Raw genomic sequence first — 14,099 nt, forward strand, 5'->3', positions numbered from 1 at the left:
AGCTGTCGCAGCTTTTTGTGGGCCCTGGTTCAGTTTTCTGCACATCAAGGTTATGAGCAAGGTCTGCCCTGTGCTGCGAAGTCCTGGAGGCTGGCTGGCTGTTCAGCTGAGTGTGGGCTGGGCTGCTGTGTGGTCCTGCCCGGTTAACTGCTGCTGGCACGTGAAAAAATGGCAGGCATTAAAAATACATAGACCGAAATAGTGCCAGGAGGGGTTAGTGTTGTCAGAATGTGCTTAGATAATGCCTGTTCGAGTGCTGAATTTGGCTTCAAAGCCCAATACCATTGTAAATGTACTGACTTCTCTGCTATTTGATATCTTAGAAGCTTGACCTGAAAAAAAAATCTTATGTTACCATTTTACTTTTTAAATTATTATTATTAATTTCTTATTTAAGAATTCTTGGTATCATATGGCCCTGGTTCAAGTGGGCTACCTAGTGAAGCTAAACTGAAGCCCAGTCTGTCCTACGAGGATATCAAAATGCTCACCTGGGAAAACCCTCCTAGTGCAGGTGGAGCTTTTTCTGGCAAAATTGTTTTTTTTTCCAGAGTGCCTCCTAGAATACCAACTGAAATAAATAGTACTAGTGAAGGCACGGTTCTGGTGTAAACGGGTCAGCATTATTTTGGTGGCACAGTTGTAGTTGTTGGAGATTTGTTTTATTTTCTCTAGCCTCTATATTTGGCCCTCAGTGATTATCTAGTACTGCACTGACATGGTGTGACCAGCATCTGGCATGTACTGTTTGTTAGAACTCATCCTGTTCCCGAGGAAAAATATGTGCAGCTGGTGGGCTTGGTTTAGTAAGGTTCGTTGTATTTGTTGTGAGAGTGGGAGACCTGAAAATAGACATCCTCGCTGAACACAAGTATGTAGCGAAAAAAGGCCAAAAAAAATCTTGTTCTTAAATCAAAAGAGAGCGAGATTTGGGATAACTCCTTTTCAGGGAGGAATTAATTCTATTAATTCATTTTCTTTGTGTGGCACTGCAATATCAGCAATGGTTTGTAATGACCTGGCTGTTGAGCATGCCAGGAAGAGCAGAGGTAGATGATAGTACAACATGTCTTTTAACAGTAAGATGCAAAATGTGAGCTTCTATCTTCAAAACAAACTATTCTACATAGGTAAGAGCTATTAGCTAGCCAGCAAATAAGCATACAGTTACTTATTTCTGGTAGTATGTAAGACTATAAGATTTTGGGGAGTGGAGGGGATTGTTTCTGTGTAGAATGCCTTCTTTGAAACTTGTAGGCACCCTGCTTGTTCTTTGCTTTACTGATTAGTCTCACCCATTCATTTTATAAATCCAACGTTCACTGCTTTTGTTGTATTGCATAGACTTCTGTGACTATGCTGTCAGATTTCTGTGCGCTGGTGTGGCTGACAGCAGTAAGGGGTGGTTAGTGCAACGGAGATTTTGCCATGACCAGGAGGCAGTAAGACAAAGGGCCGTAATTGTCACCACGGGGGGAAAAACCACCAGAGAGTATTTCAGGGTAAAGAGTTTATGGAATGCAAGACTGACAAATAATGTTGAGCTGAAAGAAAGGAATAAAAAATAAATTGGCAGAACTGGTAAGTGATGTGTTTGCTTGGATTAAGAAGTAGTGACAATCAGAAAGGACAGCAAAAACCCAATGGGATGTGGTTGCTGCTCATCATGAGGTTCAGCTTAGTGCTCACATGCACAGATGGGTCCTGAACTAGCTGTGACCTCTGGGGAAAAGTATTCACATGTCACTGCAGACAGCTCAAGGAAGAAGTCATTAGGGGTTATTAAGGAAGGAATGGAAAAGTCTTTTTATAGACTGTTAGCTCATCAGGACTATCATGCTTTGTTTTGGTTCCCTGAAAAGACATGACAGAAATTGCAAAATGTCTGAGAAACAAACTGGGGGATACAAAACAGGCACAGAAAAGGAAGGGGCAAAGAACATGACTGTGATAGATATCCTCATACTAGTTCCTGTTCAGTTAAATATATTTGTAACAGTGAATGATACAGAAAATGCTACTTCTGTGCTCCTGTTTACCTTTGGTTAATGCCAGAAGGCACCAAATGACAAGGAAAGCAATTTACTTAAAAACAGAAATCATAATGGGGGAAAGATGCTAAGAAACTCCTGGTTATGTTTGTTTGATATATGTTAAACTTAATTGTAGTTTGCTAAGTCATCTTTTTTTTTTACTTTAATGTCCATGATGTCACTCCTCTTCCTTGGAGATCTGGGCTGTGTTTCTCCAAATATCCAGAGGACACCCATGCAGCTGAACTTGTGGCAACAGGGATGGACTTCCTTTTAAATATTTGGGTGGTTGGAAGATACCAATAATGGGCTGCAAGATAAATACGCCCTCAAGTGCTACCCAACTTCCACATACAAAAGGAAAATACTCTTGCCTGATGTTGCTGTGATAATGTTCTGAGCCTTCATTCTTTCGGAATGAACTGGCTTTCTTTCTCCCTGTGAGGGAGAGCAAGGCTCAGGCAGAGGAGGCATGCTTCTAACAGAGTACTTGACATCCTATAAACTTAGAAGCCTTTTTTTATTGAGCTCCCTCTTCGGTGTCATGTATCTGTGCATCTGGACTGGCTGAGGGTGTCCCTAGAATTGCACAGCTCTGCTTTTGGATAGTCTGAAGTGATGCATGCAATGTCCTTTCATCTTCTTTAGAACTTAGATACCTTGCTTCTGTAGCACATTTGATCTTCTTTTCAAGACTTGTCTTTTTCTTGCAGACTAAGAGTACATTGTGAAGGATGCCTTGGCGTTCCTGTTTCGTTTGGCTTCTTTTTGGTTTCCAGAGAAACTGCTTAAGAGCTTAGGCACTCTGGAGAGCATAGCAAGCTACATTTAGAGTGGAAAGACAGCAATGTTCCTAACCGCGCTTTCTGATCACACTGGGGGCCTTGAGAGAAGAATTGAAATGCTCGGGGAAAGGCAGACTTTATATAAATGTCAGTGAGCAGTCATGATTTGCTGTGCTATTGTAAGAAAGTTGCAGCATATGTTTATAAGCTAGACAAACACTGAAGGTAAAGGTTAAGTCTTCAAAAGACCAGGTGCTTTCTAGAACGTGAAATTTCCGGAGTGTTGTTTGGTTCGTTGACAATGGAATGCTGATGGGTTTTTGCCCAGAGGTAAGTGGGGAAGTGTCAGTGTTCTGAAGGGAACTAGTAGAGGTACAAAGATGTGCAGTCCAAAATAAGCATGGCCTGTAGAAGTCGTCCAGGCTCTGCAGTGCTTCCTGTGTATTTTGCAAACACTCTTTTCTACTTTGCTTTTGCACAGAACTTTAGGCGAAGATTCCTGTGTAGTTGGGAGTCTCGTATTTCTGCTGCCTCCTTCTCTGCACCAACAAAACTGGTTTTGTTTCTTTTTTCCCCAATGAAATTTTAAACAGGACAAGCTCCTAGAGCGGATTCTTCCTTTTCATTGTGAAGTGTGCTTGTGGTGAGGTCTCTACAAATGGCCAAAACTTGCATAAAGAAGGTAGAACTTGCAGAAGGTAGAGCTGTAGGTCTAAAAGGCTTCTAAAGTCCCTCCCTCTGCTGAAGTCCTGTGCCTGTGTGAGAGCTCCCTGCTGCGTTAACCAGTGTCTAACACTGTGGTTCCTGCCTGGTAAACGGCCCCACAACCTTCCCAATGCCTTTGTTACTTGTACAGGAGGAAAATGTATTGAGCAGTGTTGTTAAGCTAGTTACTTTCCCAGGGATGTGGAATTAAAAATAGTGCATGCAAAATACATGCCTATATTTCGTGTAAGGTGGAAATCCCAACTGCTCTTGCCAGGAGAAGGAAACCCTTGTTTCCAGTGTGCCTGGACAGTTTGTTTCCTGTATTAGAAAGGTGATTTCAGGAGCCAGAAAGTGTAGCCGCAGTTTAAAGAAGTAAATAACTTATTTATTGAAGCTTTGGTTTGCCCTTTGAAAGTGGGCTGGGAGGATTAAACAGATAAAATATTTTGTCTCCATTTCCGATCTTGCTGGATCTTGCTCAGCGAGGCATAACCTGCTGCACGGGGATCTTTTCCTAGTGAGGAGGAGTCACGTTAGTACCATCTTTCCAGTGACATCCCGTTGACCTTCCTTTGCGATGTCAGTTCTGCAGTCACCGAAATGAAAGCTGCCTGGAGTTTGTGTCTAAAAGTGGAAAAGTAAATGAAAATAGTCTGTAGGCTTCAGGTTTCTGGATCTGTTCTTGAATAGCAGAGACTAACGTGAAATTCTGGTACCATGAGCTGATTGCTTCCTTCAAAAACAACTTACAGTGCCCTCTTTTATTGTTGACCTGTAGCTTTGCAATTGTGAGCTGCTGATTACTTCTCTTGATAACGCACCACTGGTCAAGGCCAGATAAGCAGCAAGATATATTTAGGGGGAAAAAAAACCACACACTTCTTACACTTACCAAAGAAATACTAAACTGTTCTCAGCACCTTTGCATTCTCAAATAGCTGTTATTAGTTGCATAGTTACCATTGGCCCTCATTAAGCTTCCATTTAGGTAGTGATGAATTTAAAATCACGAGGGTGTTCTGTCACAGGTAAACAATCTCCAAGTGTTTTAAGTGTAGCACTTCAATAATAGGCTGACTTATTTTTTCAGCAGTGTTTTAAAACATCCTATAGCAAAACCATTTTTTTAATGTGTACCCAAAGTTTAAGTCAGGGATGATTTAGTAGCTGCTGAAGTTCAATTAATTTTGTTTAAAAAATGTATAGTGTTTCTTGATTACTTCTTTTAGGTGGGTAAAATTCAAACTTAAAAGCAAGAGCCTTTTTGCACTTGTGTTTTAAAAGTTTATTTTCACTTATGTATGTTTAAAGAGAGCCCACGAATTGGGTCTGGGTAAGGAACCAGATCTCTTCTCTGAGTATTCCCAGAGAAGGGACAGGAGTTATGGGACAGTTAGAAGGGGAACAAAGGGAGACACATGATAATTCTCACCTCTCATGTTACTTTCATTGTCAAATTTCCCATTTTATCTATTATAAATCATCCATTCATTTTTTTCCAGATGTTAAACCATCTAACATTTTGGTAAACTCTAGAGGTGAAATCAAGCTTTGTGATTTTGGTGTCAGTGGACAACTGATAGATTCTATGGCAAACTCGTTTGTTGGCACACGCTCCTACATGTCTGTAAGTACAGATTTTATAGCTTTGAGTTTACTATACATTATGGTAGAGTTATCACGATTCCAGTAATCAAACAAGAAGCCAACTGTTGCTGTTACCTCTACTACGTTCATAGTTTTTATTTCACTTCCTGCATTCCAGGCATATGCCAGTATCATATCAGATTGGGGGTGGGGGGACGGAGAACGTGTTGCTTGGCTTTGCTTGCAACAGGAATATTTTCATAACGCTACAAAAGAGATGCAATCACATCCACATTGCAAAATCCAATTGGTTCATGTGTTTAGGTTTTGTGTACGTACATCTCTGGAAAAACAGTATTTATATCTTGTTCTTATTAAATCCAGTTCTTTCCACTCCAGCATTTAGCTGCAGTCACTTACGGAGGCAAGCTGCTGCCTCATTAGGGGTTCTGTTGTGACTGCTCCTGGGAACCTAATCTGCCTCGAGCAGCAAGGAAAAGCATGGGAGTGGCTGGTGTGGACAAGGCCACGGCAGCTAATCTGGGACTACTTACACAGATCTTTGTTCCTGTTCATGAGCAGTACCTTGAAACTTGCTTTTCAGAGGCGCTCTTTGTATTATGTGAATTCAGTGCTAATGGAAATAACAGATCTCATTCTAATGTACTCACCTGTTCAGCATACAGCCAATTACTTCGTAAAACCAGGGTGTGCAGAGATCCTGCTGTAGGATTGAAACTGTGTGGGCTTAAACTCAAAGGAAAAAAGCATAATAATGCTGCTCCTGCTCAGCGTGGGACCTGCTTTTCAACATCAAAGACAGTCTTTTCTTTTTTTGTCATTTAATATGGGTAACATACTTGAAATAACTGTGGCTTATGTTCCCACATACACTTAGGGACTGTTGCTAATAGTGCGCAAAAAAAGTCCATCTCTTGTAAACCTTCAGCATGCTACTGGCTTTCCCTTCTTCTTCTAGTAGAAAGAATAAGAGCAGAGTGCTGTCTGCCTTCAGTTTTCATCTACTTGTTTGTTCTAAAACAGATTCAGCTTTGTGCTCTGTCACCATATGTCACAGACCAAGCTGTGTTGGTGATATTATTCTTTTAATAGTCTCTGAAGTACCTTTTCCTGCAATACCTTTCTCCCTTTTTCAAATGATAGCTTGAGAATTGTTATATGCCAAAGAACATCGTATTCTACTATATTGAAGGTGTGTATAATCAAAATTGCTTAACTCAAATATGTTTTCTAGATCTTAAATGTTTTGTGCAGCAGAAAAATTTTATGAAAAGGTGTGTATCCTCCTTTCTGGGCATCTTTATCAATTGCCTAGCAATCATGTCGTTTACCCAAGTAGTTGAGAACTTGCTGAGGTGGGACGCTGGAGAGAATTCAAGTGTAACCTTAATAAATGCTACAAAATTGATTTAACAAAACTGTTGCCCATTATTGCAAAGCGAAGGACTTTACAGTAATACTCTATTCTTATGTTCTATGGGAATGCTTCAAACTTTCCAAAATATGCATATGAACCGGAATCTGCACAATTTTTGTAAAATTACCTTGTTTTTTTTAAAAAAACATAAAAGTGATTATTTTCTTTGAGGAGTCTCAGTAAAAACAGATCAAAGGATGATGTAGTTGAATATACTAAACGTTGAATAAAATACCTTTAGCATCTAAGAGTACTGATAGAATAAGTACAAAAACTAGGCAAGAGGAGTTCAGGATTAATTTTGTTTTAGTTCTCTAGGCAGGAAAAAGGATGATTACACTGCGGAGAACTGCGGGTCTTTGGAGCGATGTGACTGGGGTATCCACACGTGGTTTCCATCACGATTTGACTGATGCCCAAAAAATCCATTGCTAAGTCTGTTCCAATGTCCAAGTCACGTAAAAACAATGCACAATCTGTTTTTAGCTGAATCTGTTGTTGAATCTGTTGTCTTACCTGCATGCACTTTCATAATAGTTACGTTAGCATGCATATATAACCTCTCCTGAATTTGCTTTTGTTCATCCCATTCTAGTTTTGTTTTTTTCCTTAGAAAAACTGAAGCCTCTTACGTTGTTGTTGGTCAACTCATAAGTTGCAGGTGGTTTAACTAAGGGAACTGGCATCTATCTTCCTGTCTTATATATATTTATCCCAGTCATTATACCTCTAGGAAAAGTCTGTGCACTGCATAAGACTTTGTCATTCAACTTCTGTGTTATGTTTTATTGTTTCAGTGGATTATAGAGGTCAGTAGTTTATTTAGAAATCATTTGAATATGGATCTGAAACTGAAGTATGCATGCCTTGCATAAATGCATTTCTGCTGTAGGGTCCTATGAGAATGGTATCAGCTGAGAAGTGTCACAAACCACAGGATTATTGCTAGAGCACCAGAGACGATAAAATCACCTTCCCTCATTTTCTCAAAGCATAAAACCAAGCAGGGCATCTCAGGGAAGCAAGATGAATGTTTAGTTGCCAATACTAGTTTTGTTTCCTTGTTCTTTAATTATTCCATCACTATTAATAATTGCAACATTTAGATATTATGTTGAATAAAGCAGCAACATAATGGCATGGTTTTTTAGTCTTAAATTTATTTGTAATGGTTGTATACAAAGTTTCTGAGGATTCTGGAACTTTAGCTGAGATTTAAATAAAGGTACCTCACTCGTTGGCGTATGCCACACTGGTAAGTTGGGGCTTCATCTCTCACTTTATCCATGCTATAGCAGAATGCAATTTCTAATTTTCTTTTTTGTTGCAGTATTTTACTGTGTCCCTTTCTTTGTTTGTTTTCATAGCCGGAAAGATTACAGGGAACCCATTACTCTGTGCAATCAGATATATGGAGTATGGGGTTGTCACTGGTAGAAATGGCCATTGGCAGATACCCGATTCCTCCTCCTGACTCTAAGGAGCTCGAGTTAATGTTTGGCTGCCCAGTAGAGGGAGATTCTCCAGTCGCTGAGACCTCACCCAGGCAAAGAACACCTGGTCGACCAGTGAGCTGTAAGTTCCAACATGAGGCAAATATTTTTATATTTGCTATAAACCAATTAAAAAAAAGCGTGAATGTAACCACTACCAACTAGCTTTTCATCAGTACCACTGAGGCACCTTTGCAGCATCTTAAAGTCATTTGGAACTAAGCTGGGGTTTCCAATGGTAAGGTATAAAATCTGTTAGATTGTTTTCTATTTCCTTACCTAGTATTGATTTGCATAGCACGGCTTTACAATTTCAAAAGAACAGGATTGAACTGAGCACCTGGTTCAGTCTTGCTATGAGGAGGTATTTGAGCTTGAAAAGCAAGGACCAAATGTGCTTTTGCTAATAACCACGCTGTTCATGAACACTGTTAGGATGTGTTCTGTTGATATGGTTCATCTCTTCAAGATGCAGTATGATCCAAGTACAATAGGAAGGCTTCCTATTAGGAAGTGAAGTCAATGATTTGGATCAACTCAAAAATAATAATTCTTCCTTGCATGAAAGCATTGCTTTGTTGCTGTTCCACTTCTCTGTAAGTTAACTGGGTGCCCAGCAAGTCCACCATACAAGAATCAAACCTATGACTGTTAGCTTTTTAAAGCACCCCTGCCTCCGGTGGAGAGTAACACTGTGTATTTTTCTACTTCTAAAATTTCTTCTTAGCCTATGGACCAGACAGCAGGCCGCCAATGGCAATCTTTGAACTCCTTGATTACATCGTCAATGAGGTAAGCAATTACTTGCACTTGTACCAATTTAATTGTAAACTTTTAAAGCATTCCAGAATTTGAATGGGTGTGGGGTTAGTGTTATGGTATGTCAGGTCTTGTGATCTTTTATTACTGCAGTATGAGAGACGTCCTTGTTTTCTGTGTCAGCTTGAATTTAAATTATTCCTGGGGATGGCTTAGCTTGTTCTTTTACACCCTTGTTAAGTAGCTTTATGGGTTTTCCAGCCTGGATCACGCAACCTGTTAGATTTAATAGCAAACAGTGCTATCAAGCATATACAAAACTGTTATTTTCTTTTAAAGTATTATAAATAGTCTGATTCATAAGACTGTCTTTCAGATATCTAAGCTACAAGGCTAGTTAAGAGAGTAGTATGTCAGAATTGATCGTCTATTTTCTGTATTTTTGAAAATACCGCGGAAGTTCACACGAGTTCATTATTGTGTCTGTCAAAAAAAAAAAAAAAAAACTAATGTTAGCTATCACTTATAACAGCTGGATAACAATTGTTCAAGGTGAATAAATTATAAAATGATGTATCTGCCACTTATCTAAAAGGCATAGTTGGTGTCTAGGTCTCTGCAAAGACTAGCTTTTACTCGTTGTTTCTGCTACTGAACAATACTGATAACTGCTTCTGTTCCTTGGCTGCATGCACTTTCAGGTTACAGATTTATTCTGTATGTTACATAACGCTTAATATGAAGGCATTAAGTCTTGGAATAGTGTTAGCTTTGGGTTACTTAAGGTACTGTGGTCATGATCTTGTAGCTTCCCTGAGGAGGTCACTCTAAGCTGAGGTCACTAAAGCTGAGAATTTGACAAGATTACATTCTGTTACCTCTGGTGTAGTGCAAGGGATCTTCAGCATCAGCTGCTGTGACAAAGCCTGCACACCAGTACCCGACTGCAGGCCACGTCTCAAGCCTGTACTTACAAGTAATCAGAAGTGCAAGTGCTTGTAGGACCCATGGTGTAAGAATGAGAACTTCACACTGACCCTATAGTAAATGCCATGGGAAACAAGACAATAATATGGAGGCTTATATAGTACCTGAAAACTCATTTTGTGTTCCAAATCTGTACAAATTTATTCCCTGGGACAGAATACTCAGATCAAAAGGATTATGGAAGTAATGCTATGCAGGGCGTCTTCCCCCAAACTGGGGATTAGTAGTAAAGAAAATAACACAATGCTAATTCCTGTAGACTGCTCTGAGCCACCTTTAATCACATCTCAGGGCTGTGTTAACCCCATTGAGGTACGTGTGTTTAATAATAATAATAAAACAAACAGAAACTGGTCTGATTTATTAAGGAAACATGTAAAATCCAGTAGCTATCAGTAAGCAATGACCAAAATTAGCCAGTAATAAACAAAGCATCTTTACTTTTATAAATCATATGATGGCACATGCTCTGTTTGTATGCTGCATTATTTGGGTTTGTAACTTTATTCAGATATTAGACATATAACTGGTAGATCTCTGGGTAGGTTGTACAGCCTCATGTATTTCATCTCCTTTAAACAACTCTTCTCTTTTGTTTTCAGCCACCTCCAAAATTACCCAATGGTGTTTTTGGTTCTGAATTTCAAGATTTTGTTAACAAATGGTAAGTATTTTCTCTGTTAATGTGCCTAAAGCTCATTTTACAGGGACCAGCTTGACAGCATATGCATCCAAAGAGAACCCCAGAGCTAAGAGATGTTCCCCTCTGTAAGTTATGATCTCTGGTTCTGTGTGCAACTCTAAATTAGTACTTTCTCAGCATTGAAGACTTTTGTGGACTAATCATACAACACGCTTCCGTAAGAGGATCTGGACTTTTCATGGGTAACCTTCACAGCATTCTGTAGTGAGCATTCCATATGACGCAGAAGTCTTCTAGGCTCCAGATGCTTTTTCTCTTCCCTAACGGTTTGTTGAACTAACATCTTTATCTTACCAGTCATTCTCCCATTTATTTACTTTTCCAATTGTGTTTCAGTGATACCTGCACTGAGCCAGTAAATTCAGTGCTTAGGGAGGTGTTCATTGACATGGGAAAAGTGAGCTTTTTTTCTAAAGCTACATATATGAATTACTTCTTTCTCAAAGAAAGAGCCATAATACAAAGTAACATCTACTTGATACTGAGCTTGAAAAAGACTTGGGTAAAAGAGACTTGAGGGATAAAGTGGCTGAGACTGTTGAGTTTAAATGGGAATTTGATCTCTCCAGCTTGGTTCCAGATGCTCACTCCTGCCCCCCACTGAACAATATTGGGCAACTCAGGATTTCATACCTAAAATTATACCTGTGAAACCCACAGAAGAGAATTGCTTACAGACCCAGTTCTGTTTGAGTGGCACTACATTACCTCATGCTTTTATCTAGAGTGGTGTCTTCTCAGGATGAAAGCAGTATACTAACAATCTAGCTTGATCTTTATTTTAAGAGTATAACTTGTGTAACACTTTGTTTTCCTAGTTTAATTAAAAATCCTGCTGAGAGAGCTGATTTGAAGCAGCTGATGGTAAGTGAAAGTTCTTCACTCGAACTAGGAGCACTACTTCCATGCAGGTTGGGTTCCTCAGCTGACCTGAGACCAGGATGAGCATATGGCCTAGAATGTTGTTTGTGCCTCCTGATACAAACGGCTCAAACTGTTGGAAGGGGCCACTTTTCTCATCCAGAGATCAAGGGGCTTCAGGCTTTCACACACCCCTAGAACAGGAGCTGTCCAGGAGCCCCATACTGGTGGGTTTTTCAATCTGACATTCGATAATTCGAAGTATATGACTTCATACTGTTAAATTGATTAGCAGAAGAATTCTTTTACTTTGGTTTATACTTTGGTTTATTAACCAATCCTTAAGTATGTAAGAAGATGAAAGAACCAAATCCCGCTTATCTTATGGGCTAGTTAAATGAAAATTTATCAACATCTGAGAAACAAAATTTGCCTGTCTCTCATCAGCTTTGTCTTACAAAATCTGTAGAACTACTAGCCACAAACAAACCTTGCATTTTTTCTATATGAAACAACTTTATCAGTTTTGGTGAATCATGTGATGGCCTTAAGTTTAATGGTAGGACTGAAGTTCTACTGCATAAAAATCAAGTTTTCTGTGCCTTGATACTGCTGTGTAGTAAGAGGGCAAAAAGCAATCAAATCCTGTTACAATAAGCCCTTATGTGTGAAAGCACAGGCAGACATTTTTCAGAGTATTATCAAGTGGCTGAGTCACATCCTTATCATATACTGTGGTGTAATTATTCTGCAACAGGCACTCCGTAGGCAGTATTTCTCTGGAATACTTTGCAATGTGAACATTTCATGTGCTGGTTATCTCATTAATCCTATAGAAAAGTTTTACTGGTCACTTCAAGCTAGGTATAAAATCTGGCAAACCACATGAACACAGGAAGTAAACTAGGCTTTTTATAACTCATGTTATTCAAAATTGTTCTTTACCTGATCACGTTATCTTGAGCGTTTGAGTAATTTTATTTTCCTCTGCTAAGATTCATGCTTTCATTAAGAGATCTGAAGCAGAGGAGGTGGATTTTGCAGGATGGCTTTGTTCAACCATAGGCCTTAACCAACCAAGTACACCCACGCATGCTGCTGGAGTCTGAATATGGAAGAGCAAATACTGTACGTCTGTTAACAGCGCTACTTTGGTCCTATTTCCTAAGCTTGTACCTGTTCAAACATGTATTTCACCTCTTAAGGAAGAATGTCTTTATAGCATGTGCCAAATGGTTTTAAATTTTGTCATAAACTAATTGGTATTGTATTGGATTACATTTGTTTGCTGACCAAAATGTAAGATGTTTAAGTTACAGTGCTTGCTGATTTCAAGTGATTATGGATATTCTTTCTTAATGAAATATCGCTGGGGGTATTTACCCCTAGCTTGTTTGAACTTTATCAAGATTCTTTGTAAATCATTGGTACTTCAATCATGCTTACCTAATCTCCCACGCAGAAAGGGTGAGGGATGCTCCAAAACTGTATCTGTCGAGCATGCTTTTGCTGCTGCCAAACTGTATCTTGAAAGTTAGGCCTAATGGTTCCAATTTTGCTGTTGTTTAGAGATCTCTCTTTCCAGGTAAAGAAGGCAAGAGCTCTGTATTTCTTGGAATGTACAGGGCAATATTCTAATTGTAGACTTGTTCATATTTCTATATTTATTTTTAAAATGTATCATCAGACTTGGATTTAGTGATGTATGTCTTTCTAATTGATTTTTAAAAGTTAGCTCTTGGAAGCGTCCTACAGAATCATGACAAAGATCCAGGCAGTTTGCTTTCTTTTAACCTAAAGATTCATGACAGCTGTGTTTGGTGTCTAAAGTGTATGAAGATCCTCTATTGTTTTATTCTTTCAGATGTTTAGCAATGGATTCTCTTAATAAATATATTATCAAGTAACTTCTTGAAGTTTTTGTTTGAACTCAAAAAGAAAAACTTAACCAAGACCTGAATCCTAAATGGTGACAGTGTTATATGTTGTGCCTCTCTTTTTTTTTTTTCACAACTGTGTAGTATCCTTGGTTCTGAGAAGTATGAAGTTGTGTATGTAAAACAAGAATGTCTGACAAAGCTGTGAAATAAGAGAGCTAGAGCCAGCTGTCACTTGAGCCTGTCTTACTTTCCTGCTTACTGGATTTGTGTGGCATGTCTGAGGGAAGTCTGACTACCAAAGTTTTGGCTGTGTAGTGCTCACGAGCTTTGCACAGCATTTAATGCTTGGTTCATTGCTGCAGCCCCCTGGATGGCGATTGGCAGGCATTTTCCTAGGACAAACCAGCACTGCGGCACAGAAGCTCAGCAACACGTGAGTTTTTCTTCAGAAGTTCAGCTTCTAAATTCAGCAAGCTAATCACTGTTGCTGTAAAATGTCCTCAGCACCAAATCTTGTTCTCTTTACAGCCACTCTAAGCAATACTATACAAAGCTTAGCTCTGTGAAAGGACATACCAGACAAGGAGAATTCGGAAGTTCCTTTCCAAAAGGAATCCAAATCATTCTAGACATGAACTGCCATGAATAGTTCGCAGTCTGTCAACAGCTGGAGATCACTCAGTGACAGGGCTTCCGTCAACTTGACTGTGACTGGTGGTAGTATTGACAGGGCTGTGTAGTTTAGTTTAAGAATATACATGAAATACATACCAAAAAAATAGTAAATAGTACTTTGTATCATCTGTTAAAAGAAATACGCAGCCTGTGAATAGCAAGTATTTAGGGAAGAAAGCTGATTTTACTT

General features: G+C 39.2%; 1 protein-coding gene across 3 annotated transcripts in view; it reads left to right on the forward strand.

Annotated features, from left to right (window-relative positions):
- Window positions 1-14,099, forward strand: part of MAP2K1 (mitogen-activated protein kinase kinase 1) — a 38,645-nt gene that overhangs the window by 23,058 nt on the left and 1,488 nt on the right. For 2 of the 3 annotated variants that reach the window (XM_035336311.1, XM_035336313.1), the window contains exons 6-11: window positions 5,029-5,153; window positions 7,919-8,126; window positions 8,772-8,836; window positions 10,393-10,454; window positions 11,312-11,357; window positions 12,350-13,261. In XM_035336311.1, coding sequence (XP_035192202.1) covers window positions 5,029-5,153; window positions 7,919-8,126; window positions 8,772-8,836; window positions 10,393-10,454; window positions 11,312-11,357; window positions 12,350-12,463 — 620 coding nt within the window. In that variant the 3' untranslated portion in view covers window positions 12,464-13,261. Of the gene's footprint in view, window positions 1-5,028; window positions 5,154-7,918; window positions 8,127-8,771; window positions 8,837-10,392; window positions 10,455-11,311; window positions 11,358-12,349; window positions 13,262-14,099 lie in introns of those variants that run through there. The other variant, XM_035336312.1, reaches the window with a different exon arrangement.

Source organism: Oxyura jamaicensis, chromosome 10, assembly GCF_011077185.1.
Source record: "Oxyura jamaicensis isolate SHBP4307 breed ruddy duck chromosome 10, BPBGC_Ojam_1.0, whole genome shotgun sequence".
NCBI classification, from domain to species: Eukaryota; Metazoa; Chordata; class Aves; order Anseriformes; family Anatidae; genus Oxyura; species Oxyura jamaicensis.